This window comes from Radiomyces spectabilis (assembly GCF_025331425.1).
Source record: "Radiomyces spectabilis strain NRRL 2753 chromosome Unknown BYT42scaffold_10, whole genome shotgun sequence".
Taxonomy (NCBI): Eukaryota; Fungi; Mucoromycota; class Mucoromycetes; order Mucorales; family Radiomycetaceae; genus Radiomyces; species Radiomyces spectabilis.
This window is the reverse complement of record NW_026251935.1, coordinates 1,533,725-1,561,087: the sequence shown is the minus strand read 5'-3', so window position 1 is coordinate 1,561,087 and position 27,363 is coordinate 1,533,725. Positions and strand designations below refer to the sequence as shown.

Genomic DNA, 27,363 nt, shown 5'->3' with positions numbered 1-27,363 from the left:
ATAAATACCCTCAGTTTCCGATCCAAATAAACACGGTCAATAACATACAACACAACTCACCTACCTTTCGATCCTTAGAAATATTGCACTTGTTTTCATTCCTTTTTCTGATTCGATTTTTAATTCGGACGCAACGTGTCTTTTTTTTTCTTCTCTTTTTTCTTTCCGTTTTCAACGAATGATACGCACAACGATCTGATATATGTTGACTGTAGTATATTTTGGTCCGCTTACTCAACAAATTCGGCAAGTTCAACGGCCTTATGATATTCAAAACCGCCAATAACCCTAACAGCAGGTAGGATATTTATTGTACAGCAATATGAAACGGAACAACAACAAGAATAAAATAGATAATGAAATGCAGAACACTCATGAGACAAAGGTGGATAACTGAGAGGGAAGAAGACAACCTGTGTGTTTGATTGACAGCGCCATATAAAAAATGGCGTCCCTCTCATATATCTTGTATCCACTCGAATGTTTACCCACTGCAATTTGTGGCGATTCATCGCTGTGATATATGAGAGAATTTAGAACAAAAGAGACAATGAGAATCCTTTGAGACTGTTGGATCATTTTTATTTCGATTAATGTGATCTGCCTATTTATACTTTAGTCTTGAGTCGCAATTAATAATTATCAGTGAGCAGTCCTCGGTTATAAGGTGTATTAGGAAGGATCCACATGCTGTGATGTGACAGTTTTACCCGTATGAATTGATCTCGGCGATAGATCCAAGTTATGGATGAAGAGGCTCAATCGGTGTTCTAATGGAGAAGCTCACTCAGAATGGAAACACGTCTAGATCCCGATCTTTCCTGTTTGGGAACACCAGTCTAGGATGGATAATACGACAAGTAGTGGATATACCACAATCGCCAAGCACAGCTACAGCCTCCAGGTTCCACCAAGAAAAAAAAAAGTACCTTACATTTTTATGATGTTGCGCGTTTTCCGTTTGAAACACTAATCGCCAGGGAATTTTTACCTTAATTACGGACTTTTGTCATGGTTTGTCAGTCAGATCATGTCGTCTTTGCAATACACTCTTGCATATAGTGCATATTGTTTTCATATTTTTATTTAGATATAAATATTCCATCATCGCTATAATAAATGGTGTCAGATTATCTTGTTCAACCAATTTCTGGACATATCTCTTCCTTGTCTTGTTTTGTCTTGCCCGTTTTCTGCGGAAAGCAAAATACCGTAACATCTCACTTGACCCATTATTAGAGGTATCGACCTAAGATAAAGTGGTTAGAATTTGCGTTCTCATTGATTTTTAAATGAACCACAGGTATACTGAGATCGACTTATATCAGATCATTGGGTGTAATCCTTTGTTGGAAACGGGAAAGTAAAAAAAGGAAAAATGCGAAGAGCGGAAGACACATTGTGTCTGAACTGAAAAGTGATATGAGATAGAAGAAAAGGCAGAATGCAATACTCTGAGGGTCAAAAAGATCAAAAGAAGCATGCTGGTGTATTTATTCCTGATTTATTTGGATCGAAAACTAAGGGTATTATACTAAATCAATCAAGCTAGAAGTCATTGAGCGAAGTGGAGATTATCGGAAGGAGAGATAACGAACGTCAACTGGTGAAGTGACGAACATCAAAAGGCGAAATAATGAACATCAGTGTGTGAAGTTTGGTGGGAAAAAAGGGGCATCGATGGAAGGACTCAGGTACGAGAATTAACAGCCATGACCATGGCGGTCCTTTCTTACAACGCCGTCTTGCTTGTGACCGTCCGTTCATACTTCCGTTTGGATCTTTACATTGCCCGATTTCTCTGTTCCGTCTTGTCACAGGGTCTCGTCGCCATCAATCCTGATTTCGCTCTATTATAATTTTTTTGCGGCATTCTGAATGGAGTTTATTAAGTCCTTGAGATATGTCTTTGAGACAAAAAGTCAACAGCGAAATCTCATTAATACAGTACAGCATTGATCCCTCTGCCTCCGGAAGGCGTATTATTGGTCCAGAATTTTCGTCAGGTGGTCCGGATGACGAAGTGGAATCTCATCTTAATGTCAACTTCAATCCTCATCCCCAGTGCTGCGAGATAATAGTGGCACTAAAGAGCAAAGATTCTACCGTCAGACACAGGGAGCCTTTGCTCCCTTTACTGAAAATAAATGGATTAGTCTTTTAAACGGCTGGACTGAAGTATAAATGGCAAAATATAGGAGCACAGTCAGAGAAAGTAATTTATCATGGCAATGGCAAAGCTCTGTTCGACGGTAGCCTTGAAGATCTCATTACAGACATTTGAGGTTTTCGCCTTGATCGGTGCTTGTTGCTTTTGCTTCAGCCAATCACACGTTTGTCTCATCGGACACACTAGAAGTCGATTAATTATGTCCAATCAAAATAATTTCATGAGATGATGGGATTTTCTCACAATCCATCGCCCTTCTTTCACGCACATCCCTTTTCTGCGCTTCCTAGTTTTACGCACATGGAAGCCAACGAGTGTAAGTGATGCTAAGGCACTATTTATCTGTTCTTTTTTCTGATTATTCTCTTTTCTAGTAGTTGAGCGCAGGAAACAGACATGAGTGGCTTGCACAATAACGATACTGCCGCTGTCTGCTGAATACTATGATGTGTATCTTGTTTCGTTGACTCATCGCAATAATGTCGAAATCAATGTCTTTATCCGAGAAAACTCATGTATTAGTTACAATCCACACTTATCAATTCGCAACCACTGAAATCGACTGAGTCTTACCCAAAGGGGAGGAAGGTCTGTAACCGGATTCTGCTGGCGAGGAAAATCGCCCAACATTACTACAAACAAGTAAGTTCAGCGGTATGCCTCAAGTAAAAGACTTTTTCTTTCTCTGGATGACTGTTCCTTACCATATTCTTGTCCCTTCGAAATAGTTGAACGCTCCTGTGATGAGGCTTTCCTACTCGCTGTACAAGAAAGACAAAGATTACTTGAACAAGAAACGGGCACTCTGCTGTCAGCTGCCTACTATGATACGATTTCTGTGTCAAGGCGAAATTAAATACGTTGAAATCAATGTCCTTTTATCCCTAAGCCTGTAAATCAGTTACTAACCTCACTTGGCAAGTCGCAACCCCTAAAACTCTCCTTGCCAATCCGAAAGCGATAATGTTTGGAACCGAACCTTGTGCGGAACGACAGCAGAATCCTCTTGGAAATCTGGCTAGATCTTCTATATTAAAACGGCCAAACTTACACAGAACTTGATGACAGCTTGTGCAGTCTGGAAAATTTAGCCACACCGAGGTGTTGCCAAAGTCCTCCCTGGGTCACTCATCTTTGACATGACAATTGCGCTATTCTTAATATGGAGTCTACGGCCGTGACCCACTGGATGATCATCTTCAAGAGAATCGAATTTCCTCAATGAGGGCGCGTCATCTAACGTCCTCGGCATTATGGGCACTCTCTACCTCATCCCGCTATAAAAGAGCCCCATGCTGCAAGCCAATACCATGACTGTTGTCACTGTCGAGCAGACGGAGGGGAATGTAACCACATCGAAGTTGTCCGGTGTGGCTACCTTTCATGCCTTGGTCACCGGAAGCATCTGCAAAAGATGAGCGCGCCCTTCTGAATGCGGACCCAGCACCACCAACTTTGTGATATCCGCCCAGCTCGCAACCTTGCAAAACTCTTCATCAATATTCGTGTAAGTAATGGATATGCAATGAGCCTGCGACGCCGCAGACACACACTAATCAGTGTGCTTATTGACAGATGTATTTTGGATATATAGCAGAGGCACGCAAAAGCGTTTATCGGTAAACTAAAAAGGGGTGGCGGGCACGAGGCGCTGGAAAAAGCTACAAAGAAAAGATATCAGGGAGAAGATAGGGTTATCACTTAAACTACCGGACAGTCCGAAACTTCAACTACATGTTCGCTCACTCAAAGGTAAAGGAAAGTACTCACTTATTGAATGAACAGCATCCCATAAGTCTTTTCAAATAGAATAAATCACTCCACTTTACATTCGAATAAGCAGCCTTTTTTTTCGGCTCGGTCCTATGGATCGGACCGTTACATTTTACGTTTCCCCATTCCATCCCCTCGCCTGCAAATCTTACGCTGTCGACTTCCGAGGATCTACAGCCACCGCAAACCTTCCAGTGGCTATGTTCATTAGTATGAGCAAATTATACAGACGAAGATTACGTTCAGCACGCCACAATGCCACGCCGCAGGCTAAGCGTGAGACAAAGGACGAAGAAGAGAAGCAGGAGGAACAAGGTGACGAAACGATGAACCATGCTTCATCCGTCTGTTATGCAGACTACGGGATGGTCGGTGTAACTAGATAAGAGGGCGGTGTGAAATGCTTCCACACGGTAAGGACGAGTCGAGGTGAGGAAAAGACAAGGGCAAGGACAAGGACAAGCAGAACAAGAAACGAAGATGAGAAACACAGAAGGACACGGAAAGATGGAAATCAACCTAGTATGAGAGAATACACCCAATTCTTGACGAAGGTCTATTTTATGAGACGGATAGGATATTTATACTAAGGTAATATGAAACGGAACAGATAACAAGATTAAAATAAGTAAATTCGATGGAGAGTACAACATGAGGCAAAGCATGGAACAACTAAATGGAGAGGACAACGATACTGTAAAAATCCAACAACAAAAACTAACTCAAAAAGAGAAACTAAAAATCATCGTCAATCTTCAGGCTTGGTTTTCCTTCTTCAAGTGACTCGAGTGATTGAAAAGCGTTAGGTGAAAATTTTATTTTTATTTGACGATCACGGTAGTAACAAGCTTTACTATATAGGCCATAATCCGAAAAGGGGGGGGGATAAAATATATATACATATAATGTATAAAAAATGAAAGCACATTAATGGGTGTCGTGAAAAAGAGTAAGCGGTCATTGTCGGGGAAAGGAACGCTTGCTGGCCGAGACCTTCTCGTGCGTTGTCATTCGTGGCAGAAATTTCTACATCGATGGCCCGTTTGCCAGAGTGCGTCCTTCACTCATTGTTGACGACGAAAAAAGAGATGCTACGAGGTGCCATGACCATTCTCGCGCACACGTTGTCTTGGCAATATGCATGATCATGTACATTATTGGCTCAAGCGCGCTCCTCACTGTTGCCATGCTGCTCCATGCGCTTATCCCTATGCTTATGCTCATGTTCCCCTCTATCGTTGTATTTTCCTTTAGTTGACCTATGCTCCATCTCATGTCATGCTCTGCGTTTCATTTATTTATTTTATTATCGTTGTCTGTTCTGTTTCGCATCCATTAGTATAAAATCCGTACCTCAGTCGAGAATTGTGTATACTATCATATTATTTGTTCTCCATTTTGTCTTGTCCTGTGTGTTCCTATCCTAGTTTTTGGTTCTCGTTGTCCTTGTTCCTGTTTGTTTTTATTCTTGTTCCTTTTCTCGTCTTGTTTTGTCTTGCGAAAGCACTTAACACCACTGTCTTGTTCAGTTGCACTGATTCATCCAAAATCAGTGCATAACACGAGGATTCTGGTTTGGTGTTTGTGAATGAAATAGAAGATAAAAACAGAGAGAACCTCAATTTTTTGAGATTCTGATTTATTGAGAAACAAGGGAAGATGAAGAAAAACGGTCCAGGTCAACTCTTCACTCCATGTCTGCTTATATAGCTTACGATGAATCGTTATTTGAAATGAACGTCCCATAAGAAATCGTTTATCCTGTAGATATCGCCGCTGAATGTACTGTGGACGAATGGAGAGGATACGGTCGTCCTTATCACTTTCGGATGACCAGGAGACGATGAATTTGTGAATGTGGATCGCATGATTACTTTATGGCACGATTGTTTTATGTCAAAGGTCGGTTCCTGAGTAAAGATCGACATGAGGGTTCTTCTTCACTGATTAGGATCTGAGTGTGGTACAACTCAATATATTTCCGCTGCGAGCATTCTGAGGGTATTCATCAAGTATAATCCCTATGGATTTATCTGTGACATGTATATAATGCGATAAAAGAGGAATGGATGTATGTAAAATGTCGTTTTTATCATCATATATCATACCTAGACACGGCAAATATGCTACAAATCTGATCTGAACTCAAAGGAACAGAGGATGGGAATCACAACCTATGTCAATAATAAGGGAGGGGAATACATTACTAGAGAATTAATTCAATTTCCCAACTTATGGAATCCATGAACAAAGCATATGACGCTATAAGGTATGAGGATCAACGAGTATTAAAGCAAGCTCCTAGTAATGTGTTATTCTCATAATATAATAAAAGTGTAGCTACATCTTTTTCCGATGTATTTTTGGTCGAGGGTGATAACTGATGCCAATATTAGATTTTGGGATATTTACAGCTTACACTGTTGGGAAATTCCAAAAAATGCTACTTAATCAAATACGGAAGTTGGCCGAACGAAGCTGAACAATGGGGTACGCCCATCCCCTTGGTATAAACGCCTATCAAAAGCCTAACAATTCTGCCCACATGCACGATTTGGAGATCAGAAAAGTAGAGAGAATAAATCTGGAAATTGGAGCGGAGCCAACCAGGATTATGATAGGCACGGCACATAATACGAAGGAAAAAGGATATGAAGAGTAGTAGATTAGGCAGCAGAGAAACATTTAATTGAAAGCGGAGAATAAAGCGCGGCTAGAAGAGCCAATTTCCCATTTTGGAAGGCGGAGTGAAGCCAACAACGGTTGTGCATGCTGACACACACAACACAAGGAATTGTGCATGCTGGCTGATACACATCTCAAGAAATTGTGCATGCTGGCTGATACACATCTCAAGGAATCGCGCATGCCGCTGATACACATCTCAAGGAATCGTGCATGCCGCTGATACACATCTCAAGAATTGTGCATGCGGCTGATACACATCTCGGGAATTGTGCATGCTGGCTGATACACATCTCGGGAATTGTTCATGCTGGCTGATACACATCTCGGGAATTGTGCATGCTGGCTGATACACATCTCGGGAATTGTGCATGCTGGCTGATACACATCTCGGGAATTGTGCATGCTGGCTGATACACATCTCAAGGAATTGTGCATGCTGGCTGATACACATCTCAAGGAATTGTGCATGCTGGCTGATACACATCTCAAGGAATCGCGCATGCCGCTGATACACATCTCAAGAATTGTGCATGCGGCTGATACACATCTCGGGAATTGTGCATGCGGCTGATACACATCTCGGGAATTGTGCATGCTGGCTGATACACATCTCGGGAATTGTGCATGCGGCTGATACACATCTCAAGAATTGTGCATGCGGCTGATACACATCTCAAGAATTGTGCATGCGGCTGATACACATCTCAAGAATTGTGCATGCTGGCTGATACACATCTCGGGAATTGTGCATGCTGGCTGATACACATCTCAAGGAATCGCGCATGCCGCTGATACACATCTCAAGAATTGTGCATGCGGCTGATACACATCTCGGGAATTGTGCATGCTGGCTGATACACATCTCGGGAATTGTGCATGCTGGCTGATACACATCTCAAGGAATCGCGCATGCGGCTGATACACATCTCAAGAATTGTGCATGCGGCTGATACACATCTCGGGAATTGTGCATGCGGCTGATACACATCTCGGGAATTGTGCATGCTGGCTGATACACATCTCGGGAATTGTGCATGCTGGCTGATACACATCTCGGGAATTGTGCATGCCGCTGATACACATCTCAAGAATTGTGCATGCCGCTGATACACATCTCAAGAATTGTGCATGCTGGCTGATACACATCTCAAGAATTGTGCATGCGGCTGATACACATCTCGGGAATTGTGCATGCTGGCTGATACACATCTCAAGGAATCGCGCATGCGGCTGATACACATCTCAAGAATTGTGCATGCGGCTGATACACATCTCGGGAATTGTGCATGCTGGCTGATACACATCTCGGGAATTGTGCATGCTGGCTGATACACATCTCAAGGAATTGTGCATGCTGGCTGATACACATCTCAAGAATTGTGCATGCTGGCTGATACACATCTCAAGAATTGTGCATGCGGCTGATACACATCTCGGGAATTGTGCATGCTGGCTGATACACATCTCAAGAATTGTGCATGCTGGCTGATACACATCTCAAGAATTGTGCATGCTGGCTGATACACATCTCGGGAATTGTGCATGCTGGCTGATACACATCTCGGGAATTGTGCATGCTGGCTGATACACATCTCGGGAATTGTGCATGCTGGCTGATACACATCTCGGGAATTGTGCATGCTGGCTGATACACATCTCGGGAATTGTGCATGCTGGCTGATACACATCTCAAGGAATTGTGCATGCTGGCTGATACACATCTCAAGGAATTGTGCATGCTGGCTGATACACATCTCAAGGAATCGCGCATGCGGCTGATACACATCTCAAGAATTGTGCATGCTGGCTGATACACATCTCAAGGAATCGCGCATGCCGCTGATACACATCTCAAGGAATCGTGCATGCCGCTGATACACATCTCAAGAATTGTGCATGCTGGCTGATACACATCTCAAGGAATTGTGCATGCTGGCTGATACACATCTCAAGGAATCGCGCATGCCGCTGATACACATCTCAAGAATTGTGCATGCGGCTGATACACATCTCGGGAATTGTGCATGCTGGCTGATACACATCTCAAGGAATCGCGCATGCCGCTGATACACATCTCAAGAATTGTGCATGCGGCTGATACACATCTCGGGAATTGTGTATGCTGGCTGATACACATCTCAAGGAATCGCGCATGCTGGCTGATACACATCTCAAGGAATCGCGCATGCCGCTGATACACATCTCAAGGAATCGTGCATGCCGCTGATACACATCTCAAGAATTGTGCATGCTGGCTGATACACATCTCGGGAATTGTGCATGCTGGCTGATACACATCTCGGGAATTGTGCATGCTGGCTGATACACATCTCAAGAATTGTGCATGCTGGCTGATACACATCTCGGGAATTGTGCATGCTGGCTGATACACATCTCGGGAATTGTGCATGCTGGCTGATACACATCTCAAGGAATCGCGCATGCCGCTGATACACATCTCAAGAATTGTGCATGCTGGCTGATACACATCTCAAGAATTGTGCATGCTGGCTGATACACATCTCGGGAATTGTGCATGCTGGCTGATACACATCTCAAGGAATTGTGCATGCTGGCTGATACACATCTCAAGGAATCGCGCATGCCGCTGATACACATCTCAAGGAATCGTGCATGCCGCTGATACACATCTCAAGAATTGTGCATGCTGGCTGATACAAATCTCGGGAATTGTGCATGCTGGCTGATACACATCTCGGGAATTGTGCATGCTGGCTGATACACATCTCAAGAATTGTGCATGCGGCTGATACACATCTCGGGAATTGTGCATGCTGGCTGATACACATCTCGGGAATTGTGCATGCTGGCTGATACACATCTCGGGAATTGTGCATGCTGGCTGATACACATCTCAAGGAATTGTGCATGCTGGCTGATACACATCTCGGGAATGTGCATGCTGGCTGATACACATCTCAAGGAAATGTGCATGCTGGCTGATACACATCTCAAGGAAATGTGCATGCTGGCTGATACACATCTCAAGGAATCGTGCATGCCGCTGATACACATCTTAAGAATTGTGCATGCCGCTGATACACGCATCTCAAGGTCTTGCGCCATGCTGATGCAGAAAGTCCCTGCGCAATCTACATAATTTAAAAATCTTTGGGAAATTAGCGATTTGTAAATCACATGATCTACACTAATTATCAGGACCTGTTAAACCTTTTTTTTTTTATCTTTCAACCATGCCTCGCTGCCCACTTCCACGGTAATAGGCGAAATAATCAGCAGCAAGATGCCGTTTGCGCCAGTTGTGGTCAAACAGAGCATCGTCGTCTTTCGAATAACAATGTGAGTAGAGCTCTTTTTGAAGGAAGGTGGTTGATGATACGACTGGCGTCTTTGTGGCATCATTTAATTTGGATTTTCTTTCAGTTATACTGTCATTTATACCTTTCATTCTCTTTCAATTTTCAATGAATCGGATAATACATAACCAGACGTACTTCGATCTACGAATTCATGCATCAGTAGGGTGACTATTGTTTGATCCATGGGAAATCATATATTTTTGTCTTCAGTTTTATCTTTTCTTTGATTTCTCTCTCTCTCTTTCTGTTTGCTTGATAAACCCTCACTATCATTGTACCAAGATCCCATCCGCATCCATCATCCAGACCATTCTTATCCCGTGTATCTAACTTGGTTAAATCGACTCCCATCCTCAAAAAGGTAAGCGTCGAGTGGTCCACCATCGATTTTGCTCCGGCAAAATAGACTTACCTCGCTTTTTTTTTCCATCCTTCTTTTAGCTTTCGGTGTTCTCCGTTTTCTTTTCGCCTGACAAGTTCTGGATACTACAAGTTGACTTTCACTCGCCATCCATCAATCCATCTGGCGAAACAGGATGACGTCAAAGGCCAGCGTCGGTGGTGTAATTCTCTTTTTCATCGGAAAACGCTTACGCGTCGTCCTCTTCATGTTCCTCTCCTTTGGATTGCTTCTCTTGATATGGTATTCGAGATGTCTTCCCGATTATTGTATTTTATATTTCATGTACATATTCTTTTCGCAGTCTTTTCATCTTTTTCCCCATAGGGCTTTTTAGGAGGTTTTTACTGACGGGACCATTGTTTTTTTTTTATCATCATGTACTTTTTTTCGTTTCCTTTATTTTTATTCGGGAAACTCTCGATATCTGGAATCCAGCTCGAAATTACCGTCACTTCTGGCGACGTCAATATTTTCTTGACTGCTCAAGCTTGACACCACCGATTCATCGCTTAACTGTCCCTGGAAGCAATTTTATTTTCCGCATCGAAGAAGCTTACCTGTGGTCCGTATTCATCTTTTTTTTTCCGGGACACCATTTGGTTCAAAGGCAAGTCCAGTTTCTTTTCCTTTGCTATGATGTAATGAACGTATATAATTCAAAATTTTTTCAATGTCATATAATCCAAGTCAGGTCAAGCGATCAATGGCTATTGCAAACTCAAATAACAAAGGTAAAATATCTTGACGAAAATTTGAATCAATCAAAGAGCTTACTAACTCATTTTTTTAAATACCCAACATTCCCACACATCTTTCTAAATCTATCATAGCCTGGGCGGGATGGAACTGAAGGGGGGGGGGGGAGGGGAACCAGTGCTGCCCTGCGCGTGTTCAGAAACAACTCACGTTGCAACGTATGCCATAAGGTTGTCATTAATATACCAAAGTCCGTCAAGAGTTCTTGCCCAGGTTATGCCGTATATGCATTAGGCTTTTTTGTCTGACGAAAAGTCGTTCAATGTAAGAGGGCGACCTCCGGTGGCAGGCGGCACCCATTGCACAGCGGGTGTACGGCTTGTTATATTATACAAATATACAAATGAAGGGGATTATGAATGTATTTGATATTGAAGCACACAAGAAAATTGTTGACGAAGCACAAAAAGATCCCTCGTTTCTCTTCTAAAGGCACGCTTCACTTTCTTTTTTTAAATTAATAAAAGGTAACTAAATTATCCTTCGTGCCTAATATAATACTGAACTGGCGAAACGGAGACGGGAAGTAGGATACAAGCTCTCAGAGGCACGCTTTACTTTACTTTTCTTTTTTAATAAATGGTATCATATCACGATAAGCCCAATGATTTGAAGGATGGGTATATGAATTCTGTCGAATTCTTTCTCCGGCATCATTGGTGTGGCTAGAGGTATAGTATTGAGATGGCAACTTGGCTGCCAGCACAGCCTCCGACTTGTCGTGGTAGTACTTCGTTTCCGTGACAGCATTAAATCGCAAACTCGCCTTTGCCAATGCCAAATGTTACCAACAATCAGGCGTAGATCCGGTCTGAGATCAAGTTCGGCGAGCTAAAATAGATAGAGGATTAATATACTGTATTAAAAACTACAAAAATAATATTACCTTGCTAAGCAGAATATACTGATAGTAGGAACCAGAAATTATGCTGCTTCCTACATTTTCCACCAGGGCCAACAAGCGATTTGCACCATGAGTCTACTAAGAAGGTGCTCCGTGGTCAAAGCAGCATCCAAAATCCCTACAGCTGATAAATAAAATGATCTAGTATATTTCAATAAGAAGAACCCATAATTAAACTTACACTGGAAAGCTTGGATGGTATCTGTTTTGCACTGGGCTTGATTGTTCTTGCAGCTTTCTGAAATAGTGTCAACCCTATTTAAAGAAATGTTTTCGCCACTGCATACTACTGGACCTTATTTGGATCCATGTCTTCACCATTGGAGAAATGCATCACTGTTCCTTGTCATGAAGCTTTTCAAAGAGTTAGCTCCAGTGCTTGAAAATCAGGAATTGCTGGAAGCAGAGATTCAGATAGTCGTCAGAGAACATCAACCCGTGAAAGGTGTGCTGATTTATTCTAAAGAACAAAGTTTGGAAACGCTTCATTAAGCCATTATTTGATTATATATACATATGGCTGTAGACTTTTTTGACAGCCCTCTCATCGGCGCCTGTTGCCTTGTATTCTTTCATGTTTTAACACAGCTTTTTTTGCGGAGGCTGCATAGGGTGCCTTATCGGGGCGCCGGTCACTGAAAACCGGGTTGGGTCTACATTTTTGAACTGGTAAACAGTCCGGGTCAGCCTCTGGCGCGACGTCTGATTGAGCTTGAAATGTGCAAAGTGCAAGGTGATATGCAGATAAGAAAAAAAGGATGCGAAATTGAAAATGTGTATTGCGGAATGAAAATAAAAACGAAAGAGGATGCATATAGATGTTCAGTGACAAATCGTCATAAAAAGAAGAAGCAAGAGACAATAGTGTTGAACACTATAAAAAAAGAGAACGAAGAAGTATGACATAATACAGTGCGAAATGTGGCTCAGAGAGACTTAAGTAAAAGGGAACAAAGAGAAAAGAACAATGAAAACAAAAGCCAACTGTAACCACAAATCGAGGAGACCGCATTGTTTCAAGGTCTCAGGCTGCATGCAAGTCCGACCTTCGAAAACAGCCGCTTGCAAAATATTGTAAGTGGCAGGTACATCTAGGCACTTGCACGTCATCTCCACAATCGGGAAAACCATATACTTGGCAATGACGCCAATACTCAATGGTTGTCTTGCTTCAATAACGCGAAAGTCATCTGCATTTTTTTCTTCGATGGCTCAGTTTTCTTTAGGGTGAAGCCATACTTTTTGGGCCATGTGGCGGGCGATCCCTTTCTGGCGGATACACGTGAATTTTTTGCACTAAATTGAAATGGTATCGGTCCACATTTATTTGAAAAGAGTGAATTAAATCTATGGTCTTAATGTCAAAGTAATCCATGAATGAGTAAAGCGTCATAAATATATAACATAGAGGACAGCACAGAAGCTAATAAAGGAATGTTCTGAGAAAGGGGGGGGGGGAGAAATGCCAGATAATTCGAAAAGAATGGTAATGAGGTCTTCCTTCACTTTCCGGTTGCTGTCGGAGAGCTTGCTTGAAGCCAATTTGAATAATCCTCCAAAATCATACAGCATCGCAACAAGGGAGAGGTGACAGATCATATTGCTGAGGACTTAAAGAATCCAAAAACGACGACAACGGTCTCTCAACTCTTGGGCACCCTTTTATTCGTGCCGTCATCACATCGGCGTCCTTAATTTGGCGAGCTTCTATTGCAGCTGAATCGGCCCCTCTGGATGTGGAAAAATCAGGTGTGGTGTCGTCCAATATATCAAGCGCCAAGTGCTGCAGAACACGAGACGCGAGCTTTTCGGCACTCAGCGCGGAAGAACCATAGCCTTGATTATGAGGTGTGTCGCAAAGTGTGAATATCGTCGTCGGCCTGGTGAATTCGGTATCCAGCTGCGGGACCACGGCGCGCCAGGGCGCAAGTGTGCTGGCATCCTCAAACGATGACGTTACTTGGCGAAGATGGTGAAGTCCTGGGGAAGGGAGGCGGTTATGAAATGTTGTTGAATACATTTAGAAAATGCTCGATATTGGCCCGAGGATAAACAATCCTTATGCTTTCAGGGCGAAGAGATGTGGCTAATGAATTAGGTGATGGCCCAATAAACAAAGACCTGTCTTCGTGCAATGACGCTCTTATCATGCATAGGATATTCATCGTTAAAGTACCAAACTTGAGCTTATTTTCCATTCCATGATCATCGGCTTCTTCAAAGATACCAGCGACAAACAAGGCATTGTATGGAGATTGGATAAGCTGGGGCAGAGTTTTGAAGAATGAACGTCTAGACTTTTTGCCCGACCGTATGCCTCCCCAGCGATGATAAAATGGACATCTTTGTTCACCACAATGGCTCCAGTGATAAGCACGCCACCGCCTGCAGCAGTTCTGGCCGGTGTCGGAAATCGTAATTCAATGCGTCCAGAAGCTCGGGCGTAGACCTCCGCGTAATGCCCCATCTTAGCTAACAGGTTTGGTAGCCACGATCTGCGGACAGTTCGGCTGATTTTCGGCGCGATGTCAGCTGAACTTGACTTGATAACGACGTCGGTACCAGATATCGGATCGGCGACAGCAGATGTGATGGAGGCCTTTCTGGTCGGCAATTGGAGGGCGCATGGCAAAGGCAATGAACTTGTTGGTGTGTTGAAAGGGAACGCTTGGCATACGCTGTGTAAGTCAACGATATTCGCAAGTGCCATCAGCCTCAGTGGCATGGTTCTTCCAGGGTAGGCTAAGTCCAGTGCGCCAGGATCGCATTCCAATGCGTTGGCCATGTTGGCGTTGCGGACGGATGAACCAAGTTTCAATGCTGCGTGGCAGCCATCGATCTTACGGAAAGCCACAGGATTTGCTTTCTGCCGCTTGCTGGGCTGTTCCTTTTCTTTATCAACTGCAACGGTGCCATTGGAGCCGGGGTGAATTCGAGCTGCATGTTGACGGAATGTCTCCAGATTTGCATAAGCCTTTTGGCAGTCTGCCAGTGGGCACCGAAACTTTTCTAATTCATAACAGATAGGCTGACTATGTATCACAAAACATCCAGTCAAGTATCTTATATATGCAAACCAGGTTTCTTATTACCGTTCCCAGCAAATTCTAGAATGAGCGTGGTTGCATGGTCATTGCTACGGTGCGCATGAAGAGAATTCGTGCTGTCAAAGCTCCGTTTGTAAGGTATGCACCGCAAAGAGACGACGTCAGCCGCCTTTTGGCTGCCTATTGGGAAGCTCAGATACAGTGAGAGTATTGGAGATTTGCAGTCAGATAATGAAAAAAAGAGTAATCCGATTGAAAAATTAAGATAAAATGTGAAGAAAAAAAGGGGCCTACAGCAAAGTGAAATACCTACAAAGCCCGTGGCCAATAGAAGTATGGCCACCAATCGAATTAGAAGCAGGGCAGCCAGCTAGCGATTTTTTTGGGCCAACTACCAGCGGCTTTTCATTGGCCACCATTGCCTACCAGCTAAATGAATCAGCAATGGAGATGATAAATCACAGCCTATGCCAATCATAAGAGCAGAGAAAATTAACTCGCAATTTCTTGTTTCTCATGAGATCGAGAACGAGCCTAACTTCCAGCCAATGAAGTTACATGAGCAAAACATGTGGCAATATCAAGTATGTATGAGGAGTAGCGAGAATTGAAGCAAGCTCCTATTGATGTTATTCCCTTAATATAATAAAAGTGTAGCTAAGTCTTTTTCCGATTTAAGAGTGTTTTTGGTCGAGGATGATAAATGATGCAAATATCGAATTTTGGAATATTTTACAGATTACACTATTGGAAAATTCCAAAAATTGATTCTTAAATCGAATGTTCCGAAATCGAGCGGTGACTGGTACTGTTCGATTACACTTACTGACCCAAGTTTCTATTGTATCTGACTTGCGGCATTTGCCAAAATCTCTTTTCAAGGATATTTTTTGGATCGACAGCACCGACGAACATTTGCTCATAGATATTTGGATCCGCGACAGGTTTGCTGAATGACATGGTATTCTTAAGATATTTCAATGCATCATCTTTACTGACTGTCACTACCGTATAACAAGTGTAAATAAGTACAAAAAATAAGAAGGAAAAATCATTTGAATCAGCGCGATGAATTTTATGATCAAGTAAAATCTCAAATAAAAGAAAAAAGAGCTTCTTTCGCTGACAGTCACCGGTCCTACAGTTGTCCAGCCCTGTTCTTAAAGGTTGTTTATCGTATAAAGAAGCCTTATCATATCACGCACTGAAAAAATCCGTTGAACCTGTTCTTTTCATTTTTCTTTCGTCCGATCGTACAGCCTTTTATTTCCGCAGCCAAGCAAATCCGTTCCATTCAGCAAGAAGGAGAAAAATAAATGTGACGCACGGGAAATGATGACGTACGCGACAAATGACGCTTCTTGAGAGGTAGAAGCTTGAAGAGATTTTTGGAATTTAGTTCCTTCTTCGGTATCGCATAATCTCTCTTTCCTTAATGAAAACATTCGTGTTTCTGTTACGCCTCACTTTCGCAACGCTGAGGTTTCTACAACGCTAGCGGGCCTTGTCGATCTCCGTGTACCGTGGCATTGTGATTCCGCACCTGGTTTAGGACGGAGATACTCTATGAAATTTTCCTGGACAAGTCCAGGTTGTGCCTTTGTTCTTCATGCACGATGCTTGCGCTTTGGAGGCGAGCATCCAAGCGCACCCAGAACAACCGTGGCGAACGAAGAAACGCTGCAGCAAGACACTGCATCGCAATCAGACAAACAACTTCAATTTCGCTGCGCCACTGACTACAGACCGCAATGGTTCGGTGTCCAGTCAGTCAACGTCATCTGGTGGTTTTTCCTTCGCTTCAAGTTCTGCTGAGGCAATCCCGGGCTTCATTCAAAATTACAAAGGTAAACTTGGGGTTTCCCTTCTCCTTTTCGTGCATATTTACGCCTGTTGAGTATCTCAAGGAAGTCATGTCACTCCCCAAACCGGTCCCAGATCATACATATATGAACAAGTGTTTGTGAATCCTGCGAAGCAAAAGGCTCTTTTAGAACAGAGATTTGGGCCTCTCGTGATCACGTCACGTCAAAGAGAAACGTGGGTCAGCAAGGGCAATGCTTGGGGCCCGCGGAAGTATAAGAAAAGGCGAAAATCTCGTCAGAGGCCGTCTCTTATGGGTAATATAAGAGAAATATTTAGGTAAGGATAAAAAGAAGGAGATATAATGCATTTACTCAGATTTGTATTTAGAACTGGTCGTCATCAAATGATCTCGTCAGATATAATACGCATGTTGAGACGTTACTACCAAGAAAGGGGGATGTGTTCATTCAGTGGTAAGAATTCGAAGGAATGGGTTCATAATTATTTATGAACTAAAATATGATTTCGAAATAGGGGCGATACCATCTCCAACAGCTGCAAAACCGCCAAACTCGATTTTGAGCTGGATCCCCGACTTATCGTTGGTAACACTTCTCCTTTGACATCGGCAACGGCGAATTCGCTGTCACTGAATCAAAGTACTACTATGACGACAGTCGGAGGCAGTGGTGACTGCAAAATGCCATCTGAACGGGCTCCTTGTTCATGGGCCCATGATGTCGCAAACCGAAATCGCTCGTCTATACGTCCGGTCGTTCGGATATTGGGCCTGAACTGTATTGTCTACACTCGGTGGGATGGAAGAGATCCTGTGAAGATTTCGTGGGCAAGCTTCCAGGTCGTGCCTTTGTCCTTCGTACAGGATGCCTGCGCTGTGGAGGCGAGCATCCAAGCGCACCCAGAGCAAACGTGAAAGCTGCGACAAGATACGGTGTCCCTAGAACCCTCAGACTTCTTAGGCAATTCCACTTCTTCTGAGAATTCTGACGATGAATCTTCCGATGAAGAATAGATCTCACTGGTGAGCACGGAGATCAACCCATTGGTCCGTCTCAGCCAGGCGAGCGATACATCCGTTTGGCATGCCAAGATCTACTTGCCTAACTGTGCGGCTGCATCGCCCGCTAACTATTTCCTTCGCTTCTTGCTGGTCAATTACTTTGAATCGGTTGTGGCGAATTCACCAGGATGAAGACCGCCACAGAGGCAAATACCATTACGACAGAAGCAACTGTGTTGGCAGCAAAGTGCCACTTGAACGAGCTCCTTCTCGTCACATCTCGGGCATTTTCTGGAAGTACTCGGTTCATCCGTCCGCAGCGCCAACATCACCAACGCATTGGAATGCGATCCTGGCGCACTGGACTTCACCACCCCTGGAAGAACCATGCCACTGAGGCTGATGGCAATTGCGAATACTGACGATTTACACAGCGTATGTCAAGCGGTCCCTTTCAGCACACCAAAAAATTCATTGCCTTTGTCATGCGTCCTCCAACTGCCGACCAGAAAGGCCTCCATCATATCTGCTGTCGCGATCCGATATCTGGTGCCGACGTCGTTATCAAGTCAAATTCAACAGACATCGCGGCAAAATTCGGCCGAACTGTCCACAGATGGTGGTTACCAATTAAACCATCTACATTATTCGACTCATGGTGATATCAACCAACGATCACTCGAAGGCCAATACTGACAAGGTTACCGTTCCTATTCGAAAGAAGATTACCGAATAAACTATAAGAAAGGGTCATCTACGCGTAAGCGACACCGGGATGCTCTTCGGTCTATTCTGTCCATAGTTGATAATATCACGGCATCGTGAAAGATTCACGGATATTCCGCGAGAAAGGAATCGCGTGCAGCGGTATCTGGAGCCACCTTGTCCAAAAAGACTGGCTTCGCCCCTAAAGAAAATCAAGCCAATCGAAGAAAAAATGCAATGATCCCCGCGTCATTGGCCAAGTATATGGTCTCCGAAATTGTCGACGATGACGCGCAAGTACCTCAGTGTCTCTGCCACTTACAACATCTTGCAAGCGGCTGTTTTCGAAGGCCAGAATTGTATGCAGCCTGAAATCTTGAAACAATGCGGTCTCCTTGATTTGTGGTTACAGTTGGCTTTTTTTTTTTCATTGTTCTCTTCTTTCTTCCCCTTTTTCTCCAATATTTTTGAACCACATACGCACTGTATCATGTGATATTTCTTTGTTTTTGTTTTTTGTTTTTCTTGTGTTCTTTGTTCAGCAATTCTTTCTTGCTTCTTCTTTTTATGACGATTGCCACTGAACAGCTATATGCGATCTCTTCCGCTTTCATTTTCATTTCGCAATACACTTTTCAGTTTCGCATCCTTTTTTTTTCCTTATCTGAATCACACATTTCATTTTGCACATTTCATGCTCAACCAGACGTCGCTTCAAGGGCTGTCCCAAACTGCCTACCAGTTCAAAAAAGGTAGAACCAACCCGGTTTTCAGTGACCGGCGACCCGATAAGGCACCCTACACAGCCTCCGCAAAAAAAGTGAACGAAAACATCAAAGATTACAAGACAACAGGCGCCGAGGAGACGGCTGTCAAAATCTATAGTCATATGTAGGTCTAATCAAAATAATACCTTATGAATCGTTTTTCTAAACTTTGTTCTTTAGAATCAATCAACATGCCTTTCACGGGTCGATGTTATTGGGCGACTATCTAAACCTATGCTCCGAACAGTCCCTGATTGTCAAGTTCTGGGGATATCTCTTCTTTGAAGCCTTCATGTCAAGAAACGGCGATGGGTTCCTGCAATGGTAAAGACACGGATGCAAATATGGTCCAGTAATATGCATTGGCTAAACTATGACTTCGAATAGGTGTGACCCTATTTCCGAAAGCTGCAAGAGCAATCAAACCCAATGCAAAATGGATACCATCCAAGCTTTGCAATGTAAGTTTAATTATGGGTTCTTATTGTTAAAATACACTAAATCATTTTTATTTATCAGCTGTAGGAATCTTGGATGCTGCTCTGACCAGAGAACACCTTCTTAGAAGACTCTGTGGTGCAAATCGCTTGTTGGTCATGGTGGAAAAAGTAGGTTTCAGCATAATTGCTAATTCCTACTATCAGTTTTATTCTACTTATCAAGGTAAGATATTAACGTCATTATTGGATACAGGTTTACTAATCTTTTATCTATTTTAGCTCGCAAACTTGATTTCAGGCCTGATCTACGGCTAATTATTGGTGGCTTCCCAACTTTTGACATCGGCGAGGGCGAATTCGCGAGGTGCAAGGCTGTCACCGAAACGTTGTACCACTACGTGGGCTGCGTTGGCGGCCAAATGCCATGTGAGCAGGCTCCCTGTTCATGCGCCCATGGTATCGCAAATCGAAATCGCCCGTGTATACGTTCCGGTCGTTCATATGGTGGGCTTAAACTGTCATGTCGACATTCGCTGGGATGGGAAAGGTCCTTGAAAGTTTCCTGGGATAGCTTCCAGGTCGTGCCTTTGTTCTCCGTACAGGATGCCTGTGCTGTGGAGGCGAGCGCTCAAGCGTACCCAGACGAATCGTGGCGAACGAAGGAAATGGTGCAACAATATACGGCATTCGTAGAATCCTCAGGCTTCTTGGACGATTTCTGACGATTATGACGATGAATTCTCCGACGAAGAAATAGACCTCACTTGTGAGCATGGACATCAATGGGTTGATGTCCGTCTCAGCCGGGCGAGCGATGCATCCGTTGGGCATGCCAAGGTCCACTTGCCTAACTGCGCAGCTGCATCGCCCGCCATGTATTTCCTTCGTTTCTGGTCGATGGACGGAATTCGAAGCCAGCAAGCCAAAAAAGCAACTATGTGTCTAGGTAAGTTTACACAGAAATCTTTATCCAATATCGTTTATTGACAGAGTGGCATCCCATAGCATGTCCAAAAATGGTGTGGTATATCCACTACTTGTCGTATTATACATCCTAGACTGGTGTTCCCAAACAGGAAAGATCGGGATCTAGACGTGTTTCCATTCTGAGTGAGCTTCTCCATTAGAACACCGATTGAGCCTCTTCATCCATAACATGGATCTGTCGGCGAGATCAATTCATACGGGTAACGCTGTCACATCACAGCATGTGGATCCTTTCTAATACACCTTATAACCGAGGACTGCTCCCTGATAATTATCAATTCGGACTCAAGATTAAAATACATAGGCAGATCACATTAATCGAAATAAAGATATCCAACAGTTTCAAAGGATCCTCATTGTCTCTTTTGTCCTAAATTCTCTCATATATCACAAATGGAATAATTGATGTCAGCGACGAACTTCCTGGTCTAGATTTCTGTTTTGGGCGCTCATGCTCGAAACCGTTTGCTGTCACGATATAGATACAATTCAAGCGAACATGTCGAAGATCTCAGTAATTCGACTCTGGCAAGCTCGTTTAAAAGGGTAATCTCCTCTTAGAGATAGTTCTCCACTTTGCTTTGTCTAACATTGCAAAGATCGGAATCAGAGCCACGATATAAAAAATTGTATGAAAGGATATATATTTTGGATGCTGCTTTGACCACGGAACACCTTTTTTGAAGACTCATGGTGCAAATCGCTTGTTGGCCGTGATGGGAAACGTAAGAAGCAGCATAATTTCCTGATTCCTACTATCAGTATATTCTGTAACAAGGTGATATTATTTTTGTAGTCTTTGGTGGATACGGTATATTGATCTTTTATCCATTTTAGCTTGCCGAACTTGATTTCAAACCGGATCTACGCCTGATTGTTGGTAATAACATTTGACATCGGCAACGGTGAGTTTGCAATTCGTTGTGACTTCAGGATCGAGACTGAGTATAATGCAAGCTGCTGCCACAGCGGTCATGGGCGGTGGTGACATGATTGTAAAAAGTGAAGAGCACAGGACCTAGTGTCTGAAGAGAAATTCCCTTTTATCCGGATGGGTTGTGGTCGGTCTCATTGCGGTGAATCAGTGTATTTTCGAGTGTGGTATCCAGCGTAAAATTCATTGCTTGGCGATGACCAGCAAACTCCACAAAGTTCCACAGCTACGATGAATAAATTGCTTTCTATGACTGCTCTCCCCCCCAAAAAAAAAACCAATGCCAAATTTGCATGGCTCTTTCCGGTCACTCTCAGTCGGGGACCCCTTCACCGATGGAGGTATATCCACTCAACCCTACGTTCTCAGCCTCTCACCACGCTACGACCGAATCGCAAGATCCTGTAATTGGCCTATTTGAACGATCAACCTATGCTAGGATCACCAAATCTGGTTCCGCGATACCAGCAACTCGAGCAAGGCACAACAAATATCTATCATCACCATGGAAACCTTCGATGCTAAAAGTAATAAATGGCTTTCCCAAACAATCATTCATCACGCTAGCACCTCCGAACACTATGGGTGATCGCCCGCCCCAGGCCCTCCACCACTTATAGCTTGAGTTTTAATCCGCCCGAACCAACGTTTCTCTTTTGGAGTGTGCATTGCGCCTTCTCGTTGAAAGATCGGAACGACATCCTGAGCGAAGTAGTCCTGACTTCTGCCGACTATTTGGTAGGCGCAGTTGGCCAACCTTTCATCCTTCGAGTTACGCATCAGTTACAGCCTTCCCCCTCGGTTAACACCAACCGCGCCTTGTTGCGCGTCAACTTGACAAAGATCCCGTTCATGCCTTTCCATGTTCTCAAGAAAACATTAATTGACAATTCGCCCTTTACGGCATAGTAAGAGATATAATTATCTACCTCGATGACGCCTCCAACACTGCCTTCACGACAATGGGTGTATTTACCTGAACGTCTAACTAAGGCTTTAAACACTAAATACGACAAACTCAAGTACAAAAGTTGACTTGGTAATGAGAATTTCTGCTGTGATGTGTAAGAAAATTTAAGAATAAAAGAGACGATGAGAATTGTGGGTCGTGCTTAGCACAATCCTTGTTGGCTTCACGCCGCCTTCCAATGGGGTACCATTTTCCGGAACCGAAAAAATTGTCTTCGTAATAGCGGTATTATTTTTCGAACGTGTTGCTCGTAAAGCTCCAGTTTGCGTGTTCCTTGACAGACCCGATCGAATGCCCCTGTTGAACGCTTTTGGTTTCGCCGCCGATCTAATTGCGAGTCCTTTGTACGTCGTCGTATGGATGCCCGCTTCGCTCATTTGATTCTTAATCCAGTTCGCTACTGTAACTGGCTTCACCCGATCGTGTTTTCGATACGTCTTCTATATACGCTAGAAATAGTGTGTGTTCTTCCGGGAGTCCGTTTCTCATGGGTGTTGATTTCTCAATGACGTTTTCGAGGGTGCTCACCGGGCACATGCTTTCCTCTGGGATTTTGCCTAACTTCAGTGTCTTGAGTTGCAATTCTTTGTTGTCTCAAAATTACATATAGGCGCCCACTACTGCCTGTTCTTCTTTGATGAGGTGCACGTCTCGAAATTGCAATCTTCCTATTTCCGATCTTGGCCTTCCCATGCTGCTGATGGCTAATGGTCTTCTCTTGTAATTTCTTCAAAGGTAGAGCATCCGTACTTGACATTATTGATCTAATATAATCTGTCAATATGTCCAAATCCCATGTTTCAGTTTGTTGTATGGATGGAATGCTTAGCCCGTTCTCTTCTTTTGGCCTTGAAAAATTTTGCGACCAAGGGCTGGTCAGCGATTGGAGTTTTGTTCGGGTGTAAATGTTTGTAAACTGAGGCCATGCAGAGGGCATGATGCTCAGACGATGGTATGAGTAGTTCGAATGTTGAATGAAAAATTCCACTAGGCGTTGAACCTCATACTCTTCAGGATCCCACTTTGGGTCTTTTCTTCTACACCAGGCCGACCATTTGTTCCACCCTTAATGATACGCGTTTTGTGTGTGGAGCCGATTTGCTTTCAACAAATACTTTTGAGTATCTTCGGTAAGGCCTCTTTCCTTGTGTGCTCTCCTGATAATAGCCAAGCGGACATTTTTCATCGGCCACCAGTGCCTACCAGCTAATTTATATGGGCCACCACCAGTGGGTTTTCACCATGATATCCAGCTGGTATCACAATGATCCAATACGATGTTGAATTTAGATGAATCAGCAATGGAGAATGATAAATCACAGCCTGTGCCAATTATAAGAGCAGAGAAAAATTAACTCACAATTTCTTGTTTCTCATGAGATCGAGAATGAGCTTAACTTCCAGCCAATGAAGTTCATGAGCAAAACATATGGCAATATCAAGTACGTATGAGGAGCAGCGAGTATTGAAGCAAGCGCCTATTGATGTTATTCCCTTAATATAATAAAAGTGTAGCTAAGTCTTTTTCCGATTTAAGAGTGTTTTTGGTCGAAGATGATAAATGATGCAAATATCGAATTTTGGAATATTTTACAGATTACACTGTTGGAAAAATCCAAAAAGTGATTCTTAAATCGAGTATTCCGAAATCGAGCGGTGACTGGTACTGTTCGATTACACTTACTGACCCAAGTTTCTATTGTATCTGACTTGCGGCATTTGCCAAAATCTCTTTTCAAGGATATTTTTTGGATCGACAGCATCGACGAACATTGCTCATAGATATTTGGATCCGCGACAGGTTTGCTGAATGACATGGTATTCTTAAGATATTTCAATGCATCATCTTTACTGACTGTCACTACCGTATAACAAGTGTAAATAAGTACAAAAAATAAGAAGGAAAAATTATTTGAATCAGCGCGACGAATTTTATGATCAAGTAAAATCGCAAATAAAAGAAAAAAGAGCTTCTTTCGCTGACAGTCACCGGTCCTACAGTTGTCCAGCCCTGTTCTTAAAGGTTGTTTATCGTATAAAGAAGCCTTATCATATCACGCACTGAAAAAATCCGTTGAACCTGTTCTTTTCATTTTTCTTTCGTCCGATCGTACAGCCTTTTATTACCGCAGCCAAGCAAATCCGTTCCATTCAGCAAGAAGGAGAGAAAAAATGTGACACGCGGGAAATGATGAATGACACTTCTTGAGAGGTAGAAGCTTGGAGAAATTTTTGGAATTTAGTTCCTTCCTCGATATCGCATAATCTCTCTTTCCTTACTGAAAACGTTCGTGTTTCTGTTACGCCTCACTTTCGCAACGCTGAGGTTTCTACAACGCTAGCGGGACTTGTCGATCTCCGTGTACCGTAGCATTGTGATTCCGCACCTGGTTTAGGACGGAGATACTCTATGAAATTTTCCTGGACAAACTTCCTGGTTGTGCCTTTGTTCTCCATGCAGGATGCTTGCGATTTGGAGACGTGCATCCAAGCGCACCCAGACCAACGTGGCGAACGAAGAAACGCTGCAACAAGACACTGCATCGCAATCAGACAAACAACTTCAATTTCTCTGCGCCACCGACTACAGACCGCAATAGATCGGTGTCCAGTCAGTCAACGTCATCTGGTGGTTTTTCCTTCGCTTCAAGCTCTGCTGAGACATTCCCGGGCTTCATTCAAAATTACAAAGGTAAACTTGGGGTTTCCCTTCTCCTTTTCGTGCATATTTACGCCTGTTATCCGATAGTGACAGTCTGCAAGAATGAAGCTCTCGAGTATCTCAAGGAAGTCATGTCACTCCCCAAACCGGTCGCAGATCATACATATATGAACAAGTATTTGTGAATCCTGCGAAGCAAAAGGCTCTTCTAGAACAGAGATTTGGGCCTCTCGTGATCACGTCACGTCAAAGAGAAATGTGGGTCAGCGAGGGCATGCTTGGGGCCCGCGGAAGTATAAGAAAAGGCGAAAACCCCCGTCAGAGGCCGTAACACAAGCGTAGTGCAGTGTTCCTTGACTGTGAGGGTGGTTAGAATGGCATGAGGGTGTGCCAATTCTAACGGCTAGGATATTTATGGGTAGTAAAAGAGAAATATTTAGGTAAGGATAAAAAGAAGTAGATAGAATGCATTTACTTAGATTCGTATTATATAGAAGCGGACGTCATGAAATAATCTCGTCAGATATAATACGCATGTCGAGACGTTCCTACCAAGAAAGGGGAATGTGTCCATCCAGTGGTAAGGTTTCGAAAGGAAATGGGTTCAGAATTATTTATGAACTAAAATATGCTTTCGAAATAGGGGCGATACCATCTTCAACGGCTGAAACCGTCAAACTGGACTTCAAATTGGATCTTCGACTGATCGTTGGCAACACTTCTCCATTTGATATCGGGAACGGCGACTTCACCAAGTTCAGTGCCACCAAAGAGTCAAATATTATTACGACAAGACGGAGACTGTGTTGGCCGCCAAGTGCCATTTGAACGAGCTCCTCGTTCATGCACCAATGATGGCACAACCCGAAATCGCCAAGATCTACATTCCAATCATCCAAATCATGGTCGTAAACTGCCATGTGTACACTCTCTCTTTAGTCGATAAAGGTGTCTATGTGCTGCGAAACGTCTACCAGATGTCGTACCCGCGGACAAGTCGAGAGATCCGAAATAAGGCCATTCAAATTTTGTCGATCGTTTAGCTCTCATCGAAGTAATTAGATTGAAAGAGTTCTTCAGTCTCAGCTATACTTAAACTTTCTCCATGATATATTCAGGAACGCCGAGGACGCCCGTAACGAATATAGCAGATCGATCATGGATGTGATGTCGAAGAAGATCTTGAAGAAACGAGTAAAGAAAGCGTGTAACATGGACGACTGAATCAGTCGAGTTGTGTGTCAGAGCGAGAGTCGGAGAGACTGCAGAGCCTACGGAAGACACTGAAGGCATTGAAGATTGAAAACTTTGAAGATACTCTCAGGCTTCTTGGGCGGTTTCTGAGGATTATGACGATGAATCATCCGAAGAAAAAATACACCTCACTTGTGAACATGGAGATCGACCCGTGGATGTCCGTCTCAGCCGGGCGAGCAATGCATCCGTTGGGCATGCCAAGGTCCACTTGCCTAACTGCGTAGCTGCATCGCCCGCTAAGTATTTCCTTCGTTTCTGGCCGATGGACGAAATTTGAAGCCAGCAAGCCAAAAAGCAAATATAGTCTAGGTAAGATTACACCGAAACCTTTATCCAATATCGTTTAATGACAGAGTGGCATCCCATAGCATGTCCAAAAATATAAAAGTTGACGTCAGCGACGACCTTCCTGGGTCACAGATTGCGCTTTTGGGGACTTACACTCAAAAACATTTCCTGTCACGATATAAATTTCATACGAGCGATGATCTTGATGTCAATGTTTCGACCCTGGAAAGCTCGTTTAAAAAGTATTCTCCGGAGATTGTCACCACTTTGATTCTTCTAAATGTTTGCAAAGGTCAAAAATACCGCTTCAGCAAAAAAAGGATCTAGGAAAAGATTGAAGAGTATAAAGCAACAGACGTCTATGAAAGAGCTGTCAAAAAAATATACAGCCATATGTAGGTATAATCAAATAATGGCTTATGAACCGTTCTACAATTGTTCTTA

The 27,363-nt window shown here is 43.3% G+C and overlaps 4 protein-coding genes across 4 annotated transcripts; 3 read left to right on the top strand and 1 right to left on the bottom strand.

Annotated features, from left to right (window-relative positions):
- Positions 1-13,596: 13,596 nt before the first annotated feature.
- Positions 13,597-16,042, bottom strand: BYT42DRAFT_616405 (uncharacterized protein; the record flags this gene model as incomplete). The annotated part of the gene is made up of 4 exons (XM_051572062.1): positions 13,597-14,015; positions 14,212-14,299; positions 14,389-15,067; positions 15,909-16,042. 4 exons carry the CDS (start codon positions 16,040-16,042, stop codon positions 13,597-13,599), a joined length of 1,320 nt encoding a protein of 439 aa, XP_051421367.1.
- Positions 16,043-17,139: 1,097 nt separating this feature from the next.
- BYT42DRAFT_616404 (uncharacterized protein) lies at positions 17,140-18,101 on the top strand (the record flags this gene model as incomplete). Its single annotated transcript, XM_051572061.1, has 5 exons — positions 17,140-17,202; positions 17,276-17,361; positions 17,423-17,493; positions 17,566-17,765; positions 17,922-18,101. The coding sequence occupies 5 exons, from the start codon at positions 17,140-17,142 to the stop codon at positions 18,099-18,101; spliced, it is 600 nt and encodes a 199-aa protein (XP_051421366.1).
- A 655-nt stretch (positions 18,102-18,756) lies between these two features.
- BYT42DRAFT_63165 (uncharacterized protein) lies at positions 18,757-20,228 on the top strand. Its single transcript, XM_051572457.1, has 5 exons — positions 18,757-19,505; positions 19,562-19,705; positions 19,769-19,842; positions 19,901-19,989; positions 20,120-20,228. Exons 1-5 carry the CDS (start codon positions 19,207-19,209, stop codon positions 20,123-20,125), a joined length of 612 nt encoding a protein of 203 aa, XP_051421365.1. The 5' UTR covers positions 18,757-19,206; the 3' UTR covers positions 20,126-20,228.
- Positions 20,229-24,814: 4,586 nt separating this feature from the next.
- BYT42DRAFT_579706 (uncharacterized protein) lies at positions 24,815-25,491 on the top strand. Its single transcript, XM_051569427.1, has one exon. It carries the CDS (start codon positions 25,123-25,125, stop codon positions 25,459-25,461), a length of 339 nt encoding a protein of 112 aa, XP_051421364.1. The 5' UTR covers positions 24,815-25,122; the 3' UTR covers positions 25,462-25,491.
- Positions 25,492-27,363: the final 1,872 nt, after the last annotated feature.

Coding starts and splice junctions, on each gene's coding strand:
- BYT42DRAFT_63165 (XM_051572457.1), top strand. CDS start 19,207: ATGCGATCTCTTCCGCTTTCATTTTCATTTCGCAATACACTTTTCAGT. Junction 19,706..19,768: donor GGCGATGGGTTCCTGCAATG/GTAAAGACACGG, acceptor GACTTCGAATAG/GTGTGACCCTATTTCCGAAA. Junction 19,843..19,900: donor TACCATCCAAGCTTTGCAAT/GTAAGTTTAATT, acceptor TTTATTTATCAG/CTGTAGGAATCTTGGATGCT.
- BYT42DRAFT_579706 (XM_051569427.1), top strand. CDS start 25,123: ATGAAATTTTCCTGGACAAACTTCCTGGTTGTGCCTTTGTTCTCCATG.